The 19,921-nt window shown below is 34.6% G+C and overlaps 2 protein-coding genes across 2 annotated transcripts; both read right to left on the reverse strand.

Annotated features, from left to right (window-relative positions):
• Positions 1–2,488: 2,488 nt before the first annotated feature.
• sprn2 (shadow of prion protein 2) lies at positions 2,489–5,602 on the reverse strand. The gene is given in 2 exon segments (NM_001007780.1): positions 2,489–3,589; positions 5,564–5,602. A coding segment is annotated over 1 exon segment (408 nt). The 5' UTR covers positions 3,578–3,589; positions 5,564–5,602; the 3' UTR covers positions 2,489–3,169.
• Positions 5,603–7,510: 1,908 nt separating this feature from the next.
• Positions 7,511–18,160, reverse strand: rassf2b (Ras association domain family member 2b). The gene is made up of 10 exons (NM_001002195.1): positions 17,939–18,160; positions 11,759–11,860; positions 11,592–11,667; positions 11,372–11,511; positions 10,522–10,613; positions 10,278–10,426; positions 10,048–10,201; positions 9,380–9,501; positions 8,111–8,208; positions 7,511–8,011 (listed from the first exon to the last, which is right to left on the reverse strand). Exons 2-10 carry the CDS (start codon positions 11,812–11,814, stop codon positions 7,948–7,950), a joined length of 951 nt encoding a protein of 316 aa, NP_001002195.1. The 5' UTR covers positions 11,815–11,860; positions 17,939–18,160; the 3' UTR covers positions 7,511–7,947.
• Between the last annotated feature and the right edge of the window lie 1,761 nt (positions 18,161–19,921).

Genomic DNA, 19,921 nt, shown 5'->3' on the forward strand with positions numbered 1-19,921 from the left:
TCTTTGTTAATATACACAACAACCAAAACTGAGGTTATATGATTGCTGAATTATCGGTCTTTAGCAACACATCATGCTTAAATGTTTAACATTCATCACAAGTGAAAAAAAAAACCATTTGGATATACATTTCATATTCAAATCAACACACAACCTAAATGCTTTTTCTTACTTTGGAACTGTGAACAACATACAATTGTGTTGTTTCCATAGAAAAAAATGCTGTTGTGTAAAAAAAAATTATTTTGTAAAGAAACAATTGTTGATTTGGATGTCAAAAACTTACCTAAAAAATGAGTACATTAAACCAATGCATTAAATATTGTAAAACCCTAATTTGTGTCATGTAAATGAACAGTCAACACACATTCAAAGCTTTTACATTTTTAGTTAAAATCCTACAGTTAAGGTTTTTAACTAAACTCAACTAAAAACCTAATAATTAAAAAGCATTTTAAGGGCCACAACTTTTAAAAACTAGTTTTATAATAAAAGTCTGTGCATGTGCTCAGATATGTAGTGTTTCTTCACAAAGTGGAATTGCCAACTGAAGGCCTGGCAGTGTTTTTTAATTGTTTTTTTGTGAAATGGGGATCATTTAAAAAAAAATGTCTGTACCCTAAACATTTTACAAATGAATTTGTCCTTTTGTCCTAAAATGAACACTAAAATAAAAATTGACAAATAATAGTAATTATAATAATTATTATTATTATTAAAAAGATAAAAATCCTACAGATTAGGGCTGCACAATATTGGAAAAATCTGATATTACGATAAATATTGTGAAATGAATACAGTTTTAGAATATGGTTTTGAATAGCTCTATTTGTCGGTTTTTAGGGGAGTCTAACAGTATTTTGGTGCAAAAATTAAATAATCACAATGCAAAAAAAGATATATATACTTTTATTACTTTGTTTTGTCTTATTTCTAGTCCGAATATAAAAAAAAATCTTAGACCAAGTAAAAATTTTGTTTAGTTTTCACCGTCAAAAAAAAAAATTATAATAATTGAAAATTAAGAGTTTTTTTTTTGCTTGTTTTAAGAAAATTATCTGCCAGTGGGGTAAGTGAAATAATCTTTTTTTCGCCTAAAAATGTAGATATTTGAAAATTATAATTTTTTGCATAAATCATATAAATTCCATATACAGTAATTAAATAAAAATACAAAGCTCCTGGTCAACTATAATTCAGACTGGACATTGCATATCTTTGCGATGTGACTATTGTGATACTGATGCTGTAACAATATACTGTGCAGCCCTACTACAGATACAGCACCGACACTAATCCATTAGTCATGCCATTGACTAAACTTTACCTTTGATGAACTGTTTATAATAAGAATATCTGCATTTAAGGTGCTTAATCAGATAAACAATTATATTTTTTGCTCCCCTAACATTCCTGCATTGTTCCAGATTAGGTATTATTTTGTGAACCAGATAAAAAGGTTCTAGGATCATTCACTCTATGTTGTTGTTGTTTTTTGTTTGTTTGAACAACTCATAGAGATCCTAAAAGACAACAATAGGCCTACATAAATGTTCTGCTGACTATATTTGCTAATATTTTATTTGCTATTAGATGAATGACCATAGAGCTGGGCCAATAAATGATACTATAACAATTTGCAATAAAATGTATGTCAATAACAATGATAAGCTCTGGGCTGTTTTATTCTACAGTGACCCAATCTCACAGCAGAAATATGCAACAATGGGAATCTAAAAGTGTGTTGATATTAGAGATGCATCAAATTTTGTGCTGAGTAGAAGTTATGCCATTTAATGGACCCTCTAATTTTAGTGGCTTAAGTTACTCTTTTAAATTTTACTCAGATTTAAATCTTAACACCTGATACCAAAATATATACATCGCTATCGTTCAATATGGAAAATAATTATCGAGATTGCATTTTTGCCATATCGCCCAGCTCTAACTGTCCAACAGAACCAAAAACTGTTAGCTGGGAAGGTACTTGTGGAATATTTGGCAGTAAAAGTTTCCACCCCCTCCCCATCAGATTAATCATGCTTTTATTGTTATTAAGCCTAAATGTGTATGGTCGTTTGGTGTATTGATTAACACAGTGGTTCTCAAACTGTGGTACGTGTACCACTAGTGGTACGAATGCTTCCTTCTAGTGGTACGCGGAGGAATGAAATGTCATGTACATGCTACACACATTTCAAAGTTTACCAAAAATGATGTATATAATATGCCATATATGACATATAGCCTATATTTCTAAGGTAATCTGCCATGATTTTTTAACTGTGCAGAGTTGTAGCTGCTTTACTGGGCCTACTACACTACTGTATTTCAATACTACTCATTTTGGTGGTACTTAGAGAGACAAATTTTTTTCTGAGGTGGAACTTGATGGAAAAAGTTTGAGAACCACTGGATTAACAGACATCTGTAACACATTTTGCCTACAAACAAGGTTAATTTGTGGTTAAAATAGCTACAACTTTTCTTTTTTTTTTTGAAAGAAAACTCCACATAAAACATTTTCTTCACACAGCATACTGCGTTTTCTCACCCTCTTTGAATTGACAGAACATATTAAGCCCTGATCAGTGACAATAGCTTTTATCAGCTAGTGATGAACTCTATAAGAAATACACCTGCAGATTCTATGAACACATCAATTTACCATCATTTTAGTAAAACGGTACATCAATAATTTATGTTTTTACGTTGCTGTAAGGGGTCTAGTGTGAGGGTGGGTAGTAATTAAACACAATGTAATGAGTTATATAATAAACAATTCACGTTAACTTCCGACCAAAGCTGTATTACTTTATAGCAGGGGGCACCAATCTGGGTCCTGGAGGGCCGGTGTCCCTGCAGGGTTCAGCTCCAACTTGCCTCAACACACCTGCCTGAATGTTTCAAGTATACCTAGTGAGACCTTGATTAGCTTGTCCAGGTGTGTTTGATTAGGGTTGGAGCTAAAATCTGCAGGACACCGGCCCTCCAGGAACAAGTTTGGTTTATAGCAACAACTCAAAAACACAACAAAAAAGGTCTTCTTTAGCCTACATTTCATCGAACAGCATACTCGATAAATGATTGCATCTTCCTTTTTAAAACCTTTCTTTTTGTTTCAAATAATAAATTGTCTTTCATTCAGAAGAAATGCCTCAAGCCTAAATCAAGCCCACATAATAACAACGTGAGCGACCGTGCCCAGTGTGATGAGAAGGCTGCCCATGTGCTCTGAGCTGCCCGTGCTCCCGTAATACCCACGGTGTGACTGGTTGTATACGGGCTGGTGATAGCCGTCAGAGTAGCCGTTGTGGCCGTACCTCGGTCTCCCCAGAGAGCCCAGTCCGTAGCCGATGGCCGCTCCTCCAATAGCTCCCGCAGCCGCCGCGCCTGCCAGCTTCAGCCCCTGCCTGGATGATGAGCCTTTGCTCTGGGACGGAGGCGCTTTGGCCGGTGCCGCTCCTTTGCTCATGCCCCTGCCACCAAAACCCCGCTTACAGTGGAAACAAGGGCACAGCGACGCCAACAGCAACATCCACACCCATATGATCAGCAGCTTCTGATTGCCCAGCATGACTGAAGATTCCTTCAGAAAAAGTGAAAATGCATTTATACTCAAAATATGCCATAGGAGAACAGGCTACTATAAGAAATAAATACATTTTTGTCATCAACCATAAAAGATAATAACATGTCACATTAAAAGATAATATATAGGCCTATACAAATCAAACAAATAAATAAATACAACATCAACAACACAGTTATACAAAATAATTAAAAGAGAATTTATACTAGCTCTTCAAAAGCCCTATAGTCTCTTTAGAGGTCATTTCAGATGATGCAGGCAATTTAGCTGTGGTTTAAACGATTAATAATTCATTTGAATAATTCCATATTTTTATTATCAAGCTGAGATATTGTTTATATTTTACATAAGTTTTAATATAAATAAACACCCTGAACTACAAAAGAATGTTTATTTATTAACATAGGCCTATGGGCTAATTTAAATTCAGAATCAGAGCTTTATTCGCCATGTGTGGACTAAATAAACAAGGAATGATTTTGGGGTTGCAAGGAGCTCAGGTTACAATACATGCAGACAAGAGAACAGAAAGGATATTTAAATAAGTTAGAAATAAAGTATGCAATTAAATTATATACATACTATTTATAGAGGATTTTGACATGCACATTGTTGACTGTTTAATACTGATTGTAAGAAACTAATCCTAAACTAAACATTATTCTTATACTTTATAAAAATGTTAATGCAGAAGGTTTCACCTAAAACAGCAGAGATAATGGTGCTGCCTTGGTTACTGCAGTAAGCAAAGCAGTGTGACATGAAATATAGCAGGATTTTATAGATTTCATAAGCTACACAGCATCCCAAAATGTAAAACTTTAGCATACAAATATATTTATAAGACTGTATATTCAAAAATGATGCGAAATTTAATAGCTTGTAACAGCTTTTAAAACTTTTTAAGGGCCTTAAATTTCCCTAAATGGATTTATCAACTTTTAATACTTTTTAAGACCTGGCGGACACCCTGTATCTGTATAAATAAGAAATAAAAATATGTATTTACATGTTAAGTGGCTTACTGTGTTCAACCACCATATAAACATCATATTTTAAACTGAGAAAATGCTATAAGAGTGAGATCTAAGTATAAGAGTAAGATATAAGATAAGAGTATTAATGATATTTTGTATTAAAAAACTTAAGAATATTCTTTTTAACATATTTCATTAATATATAATACATTTTAATAATTGCAGATTTTCTTAAAAATTATTCTTAATGTTAAAATAACAAAACATGTAGTTTTTTAATCTATTTTATGATATATCATTTATTAGATTTAATATTGAATTTCAAGTGCATTATTTACTTTTTGTGTAATAAAATAAGGTTACAATAAACATTTAAAATACATCTTTACTATCTTTTTTTTGGATCTACAGTAGTTTAATATTTATAATTTAATGTCCTTTATTATTAATTTATTATTTTAATTTTTTTATTTTTATACTATAAATCTGTGTTTAATATTACAATTACATACATTTCATTATTTCTATTATCAGTTTGTTCAACATTATGTTTATAAATTCGTGGTCATTATTAGAGAGTTGTAAAGCAGTGAGCGGCACGAGTCTCATTTTCCGCACCACTGGACATCAAAGGACAAGTGCTGACTACTGACAACAAGCACACAACCTGACTGTTACATCAATTGTCAAGCTCAACTTGAATGAAAGATGTGATCTGCTTTTACTCACACAAAATCACCCACCTGTTGTGCCATAAATATATAAGGGTTGCATAATGCATTAAACACGGTCAATGTGCCAATGATGCCATGCTTACTTCAAACTCACACAATAAATGAAATGAAATGCTTAAGGATATTGTTTGCTGCAACTGAAAATAAAAAAACAGCATATATTATTACATTTGCTGTTGAGTTGGTTAATTAAATGTTCAATCTCAATATTTTTCCTATTTTACCAAAGCCCCATCTGTTGCTATGAACAAGCATCTTACCTGCTGATTCTGCTGATCTCCGGCTTGTGTTCACTGCTTGAACTGTACAGCCTCACTGGGAGAAGCTGCTCTTTGTGGTAAACAAGCCCCCTGTGGAGCTGTCAATCATTCAGCAGGAGCGAATTAGCAATCAGGGATGCTCAAGAGCCCCGCCCACTTCATAACAAAGAGACAGCAGAGAGTGAATTACAGCCTGGTACTGCTCTGTTTTTTCTCATTTTAGAGCAACTTCTGTTAAAGAAATAGGATTTATTTGCTCATTTACAACTTCCCAAGAGATAAAGAGTAGTGTTGTACTATTATTTAATCTATTCAGCAGATCTCCGTCAGAACTTTTAGCTTAGCTTAGAATAAATCGTTGTCAGATTAGACCATTAGCATCTCGTTCAAATACAACCAGAGTTTAGATAATTTGCTGTTTAAACCTTTAAAGTCTTTTTTGATCAAGATGCTAACGGTCTGACTTGATTCAATGAACTATGCTAAGCTAAGCAGTGTAAGTACTTCCAGCATTAAAATCGATATGCATGCTAGTAAATTTTATACATTAATAGTTAAAATGGTTTCCCAAAGAGGGAAACATAGCTTATGCATGTTCTTTTGTATGGGTAAAATAGCTAGAGAAAGACAGATATGTTACACTCACCGTCCACTTTATTAGGTACACCTGTCCAACTGCTCGTTAATGCAAATTTTCAATCAGCCAATCACATGGCAGCAACTCATTGCATTTAGGCATGGTCAAGACAATCTGCTGCAGTTCAAACCGAGCATCAGAACAGGAAAGAAAGGTGATGAAAGAGACTTTGAATGTGGTATGGTTGTTGGTGCCAGACGGGCTGGTCTGAGTATTTCAGAAACTGCTGATCTGCTGGGATTTTTATGTAGAACCATCTCAAAATATCCTGTGAGTGGCAGTTCTGTGGACACAAATGCCTTGTTGATGCCAGAAGTCAGAGGAGAATGGCCAGACTGGTTCAAGCTGATAGAAAGGCAAGAGTAACTCAAATAACCATCATTACAACTGAGGTATGCAGAAGAGCATCTCTGAATGCACAACACATCAAACCTTGAAGCGGACGGGCTACAGCAGCAGAAGACCACACCATGTGCCACTCCGGTCAGCTAAGATCAGAAAACTGAGGCTACATTTCGCACAGGCTCACCAAAATTGGACAATAGAAGATTGTAAAAACATTGCTTGGTCTGATGAGTCTCAATTTTTGCTATGACATTCAGATGGTGGGGTCAGAATTGGGCATCAACAACATGAAAACCTGGATCTATCCTGCTGTAATGGTGTGTGGGATTTTTTCTTGGCATACTTTGGGCCAATTAGTACCAATTGAGCATTGTGTCAATGCCCCAGCCTACCTGAGTATTATTGCTGACCGTGTTCGTCCATTTATGACCACAGTGTACCCATATTCTGATGCTACTTCCAGCAGGATAACGCACCATGTCATAAAGCAGAAATCATCTCAGACTGGTTTCTTGAACATGACAATGAGTTCACTGTACTTGAATGGCCTCCACAGTCACCTGACCTCAATCCAATAGAGCACCTTTGGGATGTGGTGGAAAGGGATATTTACATAATGGATGTGCAGCCGACAAATCTGCAGTAACTGTGTGACGCTAACATGTCAATATGGACCAAAGTCTGTGAGGAATATTTCCAGTATCATGTTGAATCTATGCCACGAAGGATTAAGGCAGTTCTGATGGCAAAAGAGAGTCCAACACAGTTCTAGTAAGATGTACCTAATAAAGTGGCCAGTGGATTTATATTAAGTCTAAAAATAATTTTATGGGAAAACAATTCTATTGTTGGCTATTTTTATTAATTTAGGCACTCTAGTTTTGGTTCTTTTGCTGTAAGATCATTTAGTTGAATGAGAACTGTAATTTTAGCAATCAGAATCAAGTTTTCAATAAGCAAATTACTGTAGTTTACAATGTTTTTATTATCAAGAGCAAAGATCTGTGCATATACATTAGAAAATATTCAAGAAAACAAGTATATTAAATATTTATGATACCTATAAACATTAATACAAATGATCAGCAATAAAATACATTTGACTTATAAATTATTAATTCTTAATTTCACATTGTATATTTATTCACAATTTGAATTTAACGTTAAATCAATATTTAATAACTGGAAAAATAATCATTCAATTGTGCATGAGTGAAAGTTTGCATGACACATTTTACGTTCCATATCAAGACAAACTTATAGAAGCCATCATAGCTTTAGAAGGCAATAATTATTATATAAATAAAATGTAATAGGTTAAATACGTTCATGTTCCTGAGAAAGCACTGTTCTTCATTTACTAATATTTTAAAGATGGTGTTGAAGGATAGAAGCAACTTCATCAGGTGTTTTTAGACTTTGAAGTCTGCATGCATCTCTTGATGATGCGCTGCATTTCAGCATACCTAGATTGACAGGAAATAAAAGCCACAGAAAGGAAATGAGCACACGCAATGGCTTCAAAACACTCGCATATGTGTTTTTAGTAAGGTTCACTCCTGTACCTCGTCTTCAGTTTCTGCATCTCTCTTTCCTCTTCCTCTTGAAGCTTAGCGATGAAGCTTTGTAAAACAGGAAGCTCAAACTTGATGTATTGTGCCACCTTGAGGACAAAATTAAGTATTACAACGAGATATACTAAGTCAGTTTGGCTGAATTAAGAGAGTACTACGCTAAAATAAAACACCACACTTAACATTTGTGCAGGAGTAAGAGTAAGGATTCACATTTTATTTTTGATTTTCAAAATTAGTCGAACATGCACTAAATCTTTGTGCATAATATTAGACAATATAATTGTAAAATGTGTCAATTTATATTATTTGATCAGACTGGCAAATTTGTTGTAGGACTATTATTTATTAAGTCAATAATAGTTTTAATAGGTTTTATTTTTAGCACTATTTTGCATTAACTTTTATAATATTTACTTATTAGTTTAATGTTGTACTAAATGCCATTTAATAAAAAACTACTGTGTAAACAATCTTTTATAAGAAAGCAAAAGAGAATATCAGTTCAAAAATAATGCTAAAAATATTAACGCAAAGTGCAAAAAACAAAACAAAAAACAAAACTGTCTGTTATGAGAAATAAATGTGAGCAAAAATGAGCCAGATGTTAGGAACAATTAAATGCTCAGTAAAAAAAGGGCATTAATTCATTGGGACCGTTTCTGTCTATGAGGGATGAGGGAGCTCTTGGATTCCATCAAAAATACCCTAAATTGTGTTCTGAAAATGGACAAAGGTTTCAGGGGTTTGGAATGACATAAGGGGGAGTAATTAATAGCATAATTTACAGTTTTGAGTGAACTAACCCTTTAAAGTATGCCACAAGTGACAAGGTTATACAGAGTTGCTCATCAGCATAAAATAGCCATTAATTCATTTGTTTGGTAATACTAATTAATTGTTTAATTTATGATTCAAATATGTGTTTCATCATTATTTATTGAAATATATCCATATTCACTTAACAATTACATTTGAGTAATTTGGCTTCCCATTCCCCATGACCCTATAAAAATTATAAATAAATAAGCATTCATTTTTGCATTATTATTATTATTATTATTATTATTATTATTGTTTATTCTTTTACTGCAATGCATTATATATGTTCTTCCTCTAAAAAAGAATGTAAATATTTATTAATAGTTGAATTGTGCTTATTAGATTTTATAAATATGTAGATGATTAATTTTGACAAGATGATCAGTCAGCCAGTTAGACAGACAGATAGACAAACAGACAGAGATATTTGTCTCTTACATCATATGTGACCTCCTCCACCTGGTCCATCTCCATAAGAAACATTTTGCTGACCTGTTCACAAGGGCCTTGCAAAACTCTAACCAGCAAAGGATGATCATTGGGCTTCAGCTGATGCCTCTCTAAATGACAAAATGAAAATGAACTATCTTGCACAAACAAAAGAAAACCATTGACACCATGATGCTTTGCTTGAATTATGGTAGCTTCTGTTAAAGTGAGGTATTGTCAATCTCATGGTTTATCCACCAAATAATAAAATAATTTATTAGAATTAACAAATTATATTCAGCAACCCATGAAAACCCATAAAACATAAGTTTTACCACAGCAATGTCAATGACATGTTCAATAGGAGTAGTGTAGCATAAAAGTTATACACACACAAAATGGACCCTATGGCTGAAAATGGTTTGGGTCCCAATAATGTATGTATAGCTTTAAGAACTATGTCATGACATTGAGAGGTAAGGGGTCAATGCGACCCATGATGCTTTGCAAGTTCTCCACATGTTTTCAGCTAGATTAAAGGTGATCCTGTTGCTCTGTTAAGTCAAGTGTGTTCATTAAACTATTTCCAGCCAAAAGTACAAAGTTAAAGTACAATTTGAAACGCAGTAGCCACGTGCAGATGTGGATAACAAGATCTAAATTGAGTCTAGATGTACCTCCGCTTGTGTGGACGAGATACAGGCTGAATTCATCCGGACTGTTCTCGATCTTGAACTTGTTCAGTAACACCCGCATCACCTGTGATGTCGTCATACAGCTGTTGACGCGCACATTCGTCACAGAGCCGACCGCTGGAGTAAAAACCGCCGTCTATTTGACAAATAACATCGTCAGCAAAAGTGGGCAAATGTTTACCAAAGTGTAAACGATTTTACAAAACGCCTGCCTTGTGGTTATAAAAGTGTCCGTTGAAGGAGCACCGGTGTCTTTGGACTCTCCTGATTCCGAGTCGACGTCCGCCGATTTTCCTGCCACTGACATCACTTCTGGTTCTGTTGAGCCGATCAGAAAGAGTCGACTCATGATGTCCTTCTCCTGACAAAAACAACATTACGAGGAGTCAGAGGAACAGCTGGCAATGAATAATAAACACTGCTGAGGTTTTGGGAGAAGTGGAGGAAAGTATTGACCTGCCTCCTGCTTCTCCTCACTGGAGTCTCTCGACCGCTCTTCTGCTGCAGTGACCTCAATGGAAACTGGCGGCTGATGTGTTTCGTTACTTCTACAAGGTAAAAAGGTTTATTAAAGTAGATTTTTTTGTTTGTTTTGCATCCATCACAACAAAAATTACACATACAGCCACACATTTACATTGAAAATCCAGGGGACAAGAGTTTTAATGTGTTTTTCGTCTTCTAGATTTTGGGTGAACTGAAATTCTTTTTATTTTTTGAGATAGACTTTTGATTTTTGGGTTGATCAAATAATAAAACAAATATAACATACATATATGTGTATAACAGTATAAGTTTATATGTTCAGTACAAATTTATTAGTAATTTATTATTATGCGAAATTAATTTTAGAACAGAGTTATTCCATTTTGAATAAAAATATTGTTATTAATATAAAAATAATAGTAAATATTCCTAAAACACAACTAACCAATCAACAATATATTATAACTACAATAATAATAATTAAAAAAATTAAAATATATAATGTAACTGAAGTGAGTGGCTCCAGTAAACTCAGTTTTTGTATCAGATTATTACAATTTTATTTAAAAATGGAAAAATTCAAAAAATTACATTCACAATATTATTTATTCTCTTTTTTCAGTTTTTTGTAACCAAATAACTTCCCGCTAAACCAAATCCTGTACACGCTAAGCAAAAGAGATTTTTTAAAAAAATATATTACCAACCCCAAAATTTAGAACAAGCATATAAATCTTTATGTACTTTTTTTTTTACAAAACAAGGCAAACATATATTTCTATAACATTAATCTCATGTTAGCATATTGTTAATATCTGACTTGACTGTATTGATGTCCAGTGGTGTCACTAAGGGGCGTGGCCTGCCAGTGTCCTTCTCGTCCTGCATCTGCAATCTGATTGGTCGATGCACACCCCAAAAAACATTGAGCAAACCCTCTATGACCAGCTCTCCTTCCTCCTTTAAAAGCCACATAACATCACAGTCATTGGTGGTGTAACACATCAAAACAACAGACTATAGCTTGCCAAATAACCAACCTCTCTGTGTCTCAACTGAAGGGCATCTCCTTCAAAATACACGTTATATGTTTTGAGATGTGAGAGAATAACACTCCTGCGACCAAAAAAAGAAAAGGAAGTGATGTCATATATAAGAAAACAGTGAAAATAAGAAAGCTTACAGTAACACAACGAGATGCACTTACTTGCTGACAAATTTGTTTTCTCCAACCTGGATCTTGTCTGAATCCACACTTTCCATGTCGGGTCAGTGGAGACACACGGAAGAATGAAGTAATGAAGTTTATCTGCGACCAGAAGAAAAACTCATGACTTCAAGCCTCATAATCGCAAAATAACCTCAGGCAAGATTCCCACACACAGAAACACACACTCAAACTTGACAAAAAACAAAAAATAAATAAGCTAAACAAACTCAAAACATACTATCAATCTATTAAAGCCTGTAAACACAGAAAAAAAGGTCTATTATTGTTAAATTTGATTTCAATTTACTGATATAACTGAGCAATTCCGTGCAAATGTCAACCTTGCCATGAAAAAATTAAGTTTTCGCCAAAATACGGAAACAGTTTCTGGGTTTTTTGTGTGAGTAAGCATTTTACAGTGAAATACTCCAAAATATCTCTGTCAATGTTTTTAAACAATTTTATTTGATTTACCAACGTGATTTTCCATGTTTAAAATACAAAGTATGTTTACAGATTGATATTTTTCTGGTCCTGTAACTCTGTTGTCAGTTATTCTGGAAAATATAAACAAATGTTTCAATATAATGTTAACATATGCTCTCTATGTGAATTTATGTTATGAGTTTTTACTGCAAATGCCACATCCATAATGCTAGAATGGCTCAACTTCATCTTCCTAGGTAATTTAAAGGAGTAACAGTTATAAACCATTCTTTGTCCACCAGAAATCATGAAGAACAACATAGTTGTAATCTTTTTAGACCCGGTTCTGTTGATTTGTCCTACTTTGTCAGATTGTCCCACCTACCATTCAAAAAGTTCAGTTAATGTCAGAATTATTAGCCCCCCTGTTATTTTTTCCCCAATTTCTGTTTATTTCTAAACATAATAGTATTAACTCATTTCTAATAACTGATTTATTTTATCTTTGGCATGATGACAGTAAATAATATTTGACTAGATACTTTTCAAGACACTTCTATACAGCTTACAGTGACATTTAAAGGCGTAAGTAAGTTAATTAGGTTAATAGGCAGGATAGAGTAATTAATTAGGCAAGTTATTGTAAATTTACATTGAAAAAAATACAGCTTAAGGGGCTAATATTATTTACCTTAAATCAGGGGTCTCAAACTCAATTTACCTGGGGGCCGCAGGAGGCAAAGTCTGGGTGAGGCTGGGCCGCATAAGGGATTTCACAAAAAAAAAAGTCCTCAAATGTCATTATTAACAGTTTTAATTATTTCTTCTGAACATGAAGTGTCCTGAACATTAATAGAACATTGAGTGAAGATTATGAACAGTTCTTCTGAACATGGCATCTTTTGCCTACTCCTTACTGCCAGAGACTTGACAGCGCTTCTTCTCACAAATCTGAACCACATTTGGCTTTAGAGCGGAAGCAGTTGAGACCATCAGTATGGCTTGAAGATGATCATCATTAAGTCTAGACCTGTACTTTGACCTATTGAAGTTCAAGGTGGAGAATAACTTCTCACACAAATATGTGCTCCCAAAAAGGCCAAGTCCTAGGGAAAAAAGTGGGGGAACTCACTCAAAACTTCCATTCCCTCACCTAAAAAAAAGGCGTATATATGTATAAATAAAACACCCCCACCCCACTCCAGTCACATCAGTCTGTACCAGTCTGTATCTACCTATAATATATAAGATGCAGGCTGTAGCTAAGTGGCAGGCAGGGGCGGGAACAGCTTACCTTGGTTCTGGCCGGCGCGAGTTCCCTCCTACTTCCCGCCCGTCACAGCGTCTAACAAAGGGGCGTGGTGCTCGGTGACGTCACCGGCATCCCCGCCCCTTTGTTTACACGGCGGGCGGGGAATGCCAGTGACCGCTGTGTACGGATAGAATCAGCGGAGCAGGGAGCGCTCTCTGTTCCCGCTCCGCTGATTCTGTCAGTGAACAGCGGTCGGCGCGGGCCACAAAATATTACACTGAGGGCCGCAAATGGCCCGCGGGCCGCGAGTTTGAGACCCCTGCCTTAAATGCTTTAAAACTTCTTTTAATAGCCTAAATAAAACAAATAAGACTTTTTTCCAGAAGAAAAAAATATTATCAGACATACTGTGAAAATTTCCTTGCTCTGTTAAAGATAATTTGGGAAATATTATATTATATATATAAAAAAAGTAAAAGGGGGTTTAATAATTTTGATTTCAACTGTAGGTAGTACATTTTAATGACCCATTATGCTACCCATTAGGTTTTGCTACCATTGTACCAATATTTAATGTGATGCTAACCTACCTAATCCCTAACCCCAACCTCAGAACCATTTAAATACAGTGTTTGTAGCATAATCCGATGGGTAGGATAAAATGTCAGGACATGGGCTATAATTTTGTGTATATTCAGTATAAACATATTTGCAGTAACTTACTGACAGCAGTTCGACAGTAACTTACTGTAAATCATTTACAGCAAATACTGTAATTACAGCACTATTTATTTCTCTATATGTACTTACAGTATTGTATATCTTTACTGTTAAATATACAGTAATTTTCACAATTCAGTCTTTAAAATACAGTTACATATTGTATATTGTCATACAGTAAAATACAGTTCATATTACAGATAAATACTTACAGAAATCATTAACAATGAACGACTGGAAAAAAAAAACTCAGCCATTTTAGCAATATTTAAAAAAATAATATCTATCTATCTATCTATCTATCTATCTATCTATCTATCTATCTATCTATCTATCTATCTATCTATCTATCTATCTATATATATATATATATATATATATATATATATATATATATATATATATCGTTTAAGCATCGATTTCGCAATCGCATGAACTCATATGTTGTATTTGTAATTTGCATATATTTCAAGATTTCTATATTGGGAATTTGCATGTAGAAGATACTAGATGGCTACATGCATTATCATCAGTGATATTGCTGACATCACTTCGCACTATAGGGCTAAACAATATATCGTTTGAGCATCATTATCGCAACGTGTGTATCCGCAATAGTCACAGTGCAGAATTAGTTTATTTATTAAAGAATAACAATATTATTGTACACAATTATTTATACAGTCATGATGACTATGTTAACTTACATGGGATTGTTCGGTTTCTACATCTGAATACTGTTAGACTTTTCAGAAAATCATAAAGTACTGTTTATTTCACTTTAATTTTTGCTTTGTCATATTTATATGCTCTTCTAATTTTTCATCAAATCATCTGGTGAAATTATATTCGTATTGTGATATATATCGCAGCAAAACAAAATATCGCAATGGCAGATTTTTTCAATATCATGCAGCCCTACTTTGCACTTCAGCTTCTCATCAATCAAATGACCAATCAAATGCCATCTAAAACCTGAAGCATCTCACTCCAACAAGATGCTATAGCTGCGGTTGAAGTCTGTCACTTGTTCACACTATTTTCGGTAACACTTTACAATAGCAGTACATGAATAATGATGATGTGTTAATATGTAAACATTACTTTATTATGGACTAATGATGAGTTAATGTATGCGCTAATCATAAACTAACATTGACTACAACATGAGTCATGTGAGTTCATGTGTGAATAATGGCTACCTTAATTACTTGTTAGTACATGATTGTTTGTTAATTAATGTATTAATTAGCACATTCGTTTATGCTTAATTTAACCATCATGAACTCATGACAGGTTAATCTATAATTATATCTTGACTTTACTTGGAGGGGTACATCATCATTAACCAATTCTTAACTACTCATGAACTTCTTATACACATCCAACTAGTGGGTTTACAATATATAACAAAGTGTTCAGTTAACATCAACATGGAAGGTTAAAACACAAAAGTTCATGAGTAGTTAAGGATGAGTTAATGGTGATGTGCCCCTGCAAGTAAAGTCGTTACATAATTAAAGATTAACAGCTTATAATTAAATGTTGGTTATATTTAGCTTAAAATAAATGTTAATTAATACATTAATTAACAACATGAACCAACAAGTAATTAAGGTAGCTGTTAATCACACACAAACTCTTGTGACTCATGTTGTAGTTAAAGTTAGTTCATGATTAGCGCACATAACTCATAATTAGTCTATAATAAAGTAATTTTTAGTTTACATATTAATACATCATTATTCATGTACCGTTATTGTAAAGTGTTACCCTATTTTTCTATTTTGTGAATGGCACATAATAACAAATAATTAATATGGAGAAAATATGCTTTCCATTTGGGTGAATGAAGTCTGGATTGGCATCAATCGTTAGCACACAAACAGTCTGCATGATTGCACATTGCAGAAAATGAGCATATCCATGCAGATCAACAAAATCAATGGAATATATTAGAATTCTACACTGAATGCTATATTTTAAAGTGATATGGAGGACAATTAAACAGCATTACTACACACACAAAAAAAACCCTGGTTGTCTTAAATTTTTAAGCTGAATCAAATTAACCTTATGAGTCCATTGAACTTATAATTTGTTGAACTGACTTAAAACAGCTTGCGTAACTTATAAAATTAAGCTAGAACATGATTAACTTTAGGTTATTTTTAAGTTTGATAAGTAACAATGACCTAAAAACATACAGTATGCTGTGTCAGGGGTAATTGATAATATATATTTTTTACAGTGCATTAACTATGGCTTTTTAAACAAAACACTTTCCTATATCTGTGGAAATGATTGTTTTCCATACTGAGTGGAATAGTGTTGTGTTTCCAGATTGAGTGTGTAATACTTTGCAATACAATTGTTTCTTTTAAACTTCATTTATAGATATTTTAGTCTAAAATGTTTTTTGTTGGATGCTTTTCTAAAGACCTGTTCACACCAAGAGCTGTAATGATCAAGATAATGACAAACTAGAATAGGAAAATGCCAATAACTAGAATGATTAAGGCACCGTGATGATTTATTACAAAAACAATGACAACAGAATATTCTGCTTTAAAGAGTTTTAGCATTTAGCAGATGCAGTTATCTCAGTTTATAATGAAGAGAAAAACATAAATTAAAAATCATTACGCAGGGTTCAACGCTAAGGATTTTTTCTACTGGCCCAATCGGACCAGTGGTTGAGATTTTTACTTGCCCTTCCAATATTTTCACTGGCCCTAACAAAAAAAAGTCAATAGTTATTTCTTAGCCACAAATTTAAAAAAGAAATGTGTCAAAATGTTTGTAAATCTAGAATTTAATTATTTAAAAAATGTTAATAAATGTGTAATGAGCAAAATTCAAAGTGTTTTGCAAAACAAAAGATGGCTGACCTGCCAAACTGACGGCAAACTGTAGAAAACATCACTTCATTCGTGGCGTACCCTCATAAACGTTTGCTTCCAAGATGTTAAAAATGAATATTTTCCTTTAGCATCATCACTTGATGATGCCGCCATGTTGCTGTCTCTTCGCTGTACTGGTTGTTACGAAAAAAATAACATGCTCACAATATCCAATCAGATAAGAGGAACCGAGAAGGTAGAATTTGAAGACTTAAAAACGCAAACGGTTTCTCTAATCGGACTGTTTTTTCACGCAATTGACAAATAGTCACAGGCAAATTAAACTTTAGTGACAGGGCATCAGTGGCCTGATCGGGCCAGTAACGATCCTGTCTACTGTCCCTAGCATCTCACACGCTGGCCCCGGGCCATCTGGCAGTCCTTATTGTTGAGCCCTGTTACGTTATCATTACGGTTATCTTTATAACGTTTGTTACTAGTGCAAAGGGACATTTAAAAATGCTTCTTCTTGTTTTATAATGTTCAGAGAATGTTCAAAAGTCCCCTTAATGTTTGCTGATTGATAAAATAGAATGTTTCCATAACATTTGCATGACCGAGGCATAAAACTAAAAGTTTAATAAGATATATTGAACATTCAGACTCAGACTACATTATAATAGAGTAATATTAGAAAATCATCCCTAGAACACGTTTAGCACAACATTCTCAAAGTATCAATTTGCTTTTTACTGTTAATGTAAAAACGAATTAACAAAAATGACTAGTACATTAAAACCAAGCCATAAATTGAAGTGGTGAAGTTAAATTTAAACCACCTTTTCAACCTGAAATGCAGCAAAAGATCCTAATTTATACTCTGATATTTTGGGTAACATAACTGTAAAGGTCAGGATGTCAAAGCAGGTGTCTTACTGTGCAAGCAGCACGTGCAGGAATCCAGCAAAGCACGCAGAACCAAGTCGGCCTCACGCTCAGACATCAGAGAAGATGACGGTACCAGTGAGGAAAGTGCTGGAAGTCAGCCGGTCACCATGAAAACGGCAGTGTCGTGGATGAAAGTGTGCCGTTGACAAGTTAAAGAAACTTCGCCCCTCCCTGCGAGACTCTTCCTCGTTGCAAACGCTCAGTCAGGAAGTCACAGCTATTCTGACTAGGGTCAGACTTCCTCCCATATGCCGGAGATATATGTGCACACACTGCCCCCAACCACAATTCAGCACACAGGCCAAGATAATCACCAGCACAGAGACCCAGACAGAGCTCGGGTGGTTTGCTGGGCCAGAAAGGAAGTACGCTTGGCTGAACACATAAACAGGAATGTAGATTGGGGGCAGATGTTAACATATCGTCCCACAAGAGAATCATAGATGTAAATGAAAGTAGCTCCAGACTACTGTGTTTCTTCTGAAAGTCAGTACTCGTATATGAAGCCTGCAGCACTGCAGTTCCCTTGGATCACTTCTACATTTTCATAAGGCAACACTCATCCCATAAATACAAAAGAGTCATAGATTGATGTAAATGCATGGAAGGAATATACATGTACTCTTATTAGCCACTTTATACCCAGAGGTGTAAGGTACTTGATGAGTTTTACTTGATTACTGTAATTTTAAGTATTTGGAAATTTATTTTGTATATACTTCTACTTTTAACCGAGTATTATTTTCGCTCAGTATTTGTACTTTCACTTACTTTTACACCTCTGGGTACACCTTGCAAGTATTGAGTTGCTCTCAGGACAGCTTTGATTCTTTGTGGCATAAATTCAAGCTGCTGGAAACTGACATGATCATGTCACACAGTTGCTGCTGTTGTTGGCTGAATAGTCATGACATGAACTTCCCATTCCAGCACATCCCAAAATGTGTTTGTCTAGAGCAGGGTGGCCAATCCTGTTCCTGGAGATCTACCTTTCTGCAGATTTCAGTTGCAACCCTTATCAAACACACCTGTTTGTAATTATCAAATGGATTTCAGGTCCTAATTAATTGGTTCAGGTGGGTTTGATCAGGGTAGGAGCCAAACTGTACAGGAAGGTAGATCTCCAGGAACAGGATTGAGCACCCCTGGTCTTGGGTGACTGTGGATTGACCGTGGAGGCCATTTGAGGATAGTGAACTCCTTGTGATGATCAAGAAACCGATCTGAGATGATTTGAGCATGGTGTGTTTTCTTATGGATGTAGCATTAGAAGATGGGTTCTCTGTGGTCATGAAAAGATGAACATGGTCAGCAAGAATGTTCAAGCATCATTGTGGTGTTTAAATGATGTGCGGTTGGCACTAATTGGCCCAAAGTGTGCCAAGAAGGCAGGGTTGCCAGGTCTAAGAACATTTTCCACTCCATTGAGACTTAAAACCCTCACAAATAGAATGAAAAGTAGCCAATTTTTTAAGGATTCCAATGGAAAGGCTTACCATGTCTACTCAGATTTTTTGTAATACCCATGTGTTAAAGTACTGACTGACTTTTTGCACATAACACAACACTTCTAAGTACCTTTCTGAAATGTGGGTGTCACTGACGTTACACTCATTTAAAAAGTGGCAATAAAAGCTGTGAGTCGCTCGCAACATTTTATGGGTCATATTGTATTCATTGTATAAATATTTTGGTGGCTGCGGCATGTTAAGAAAGTAGCCCCTCAACTGCATTTTCAAAAGAACAACACTGTCTGGAAATCTCTCCCACACCATTACTTCACAAACCTGATCCGTTGATACCTGGCAGGAATGATGCTTTTACATTGTTTACACTAAATTACGATTATACCGTCCAAAAACCAAGTCGAATGAATGAATGAATGCCCATAAAAAATAAAATTACAATAAAATAAAATACTGTGACCAAGCCACTTTTCTCCAATCTTTTATTATATATTTGTTGATGAGC

The sequence above is a fragment of the Danio rerio genome, chromosome 10, assembly GCF_049306965.1.
Source record: "Danio rerio strain Tuebingen ecotype United States chromosome 10, GRCz12tu, whole genome shotgun sequence".
NCBI lineage: Eukaryota > Metazoa > Chordata > Actinopteri > Cypriniformes > Danionidae > Danio > Danio rerio.

Coding starts and splice junctions, on each gene's coding strand:
- rassf2b (NM_001002195.1), bottom strand. CDS start 11,814: ATGGAAAGTGTGGATTCAGACAAGATCCAGGTTGGAGAAAACAAATTT. Junction 10,614..11,371: donor CTGGACATCAATACAGTCAA/GTCAGATATTAA, acceptor TTTACCTTGTAG/AAGTAACGAAACACATCAGC. Junction 10,427..10,521: donor TGAGGAGAAGCAGGAGGCAG/GTCAATACTTTC, acceptor TGTTTTTGTCAG/GAGAAGGACATCATGAGTCG.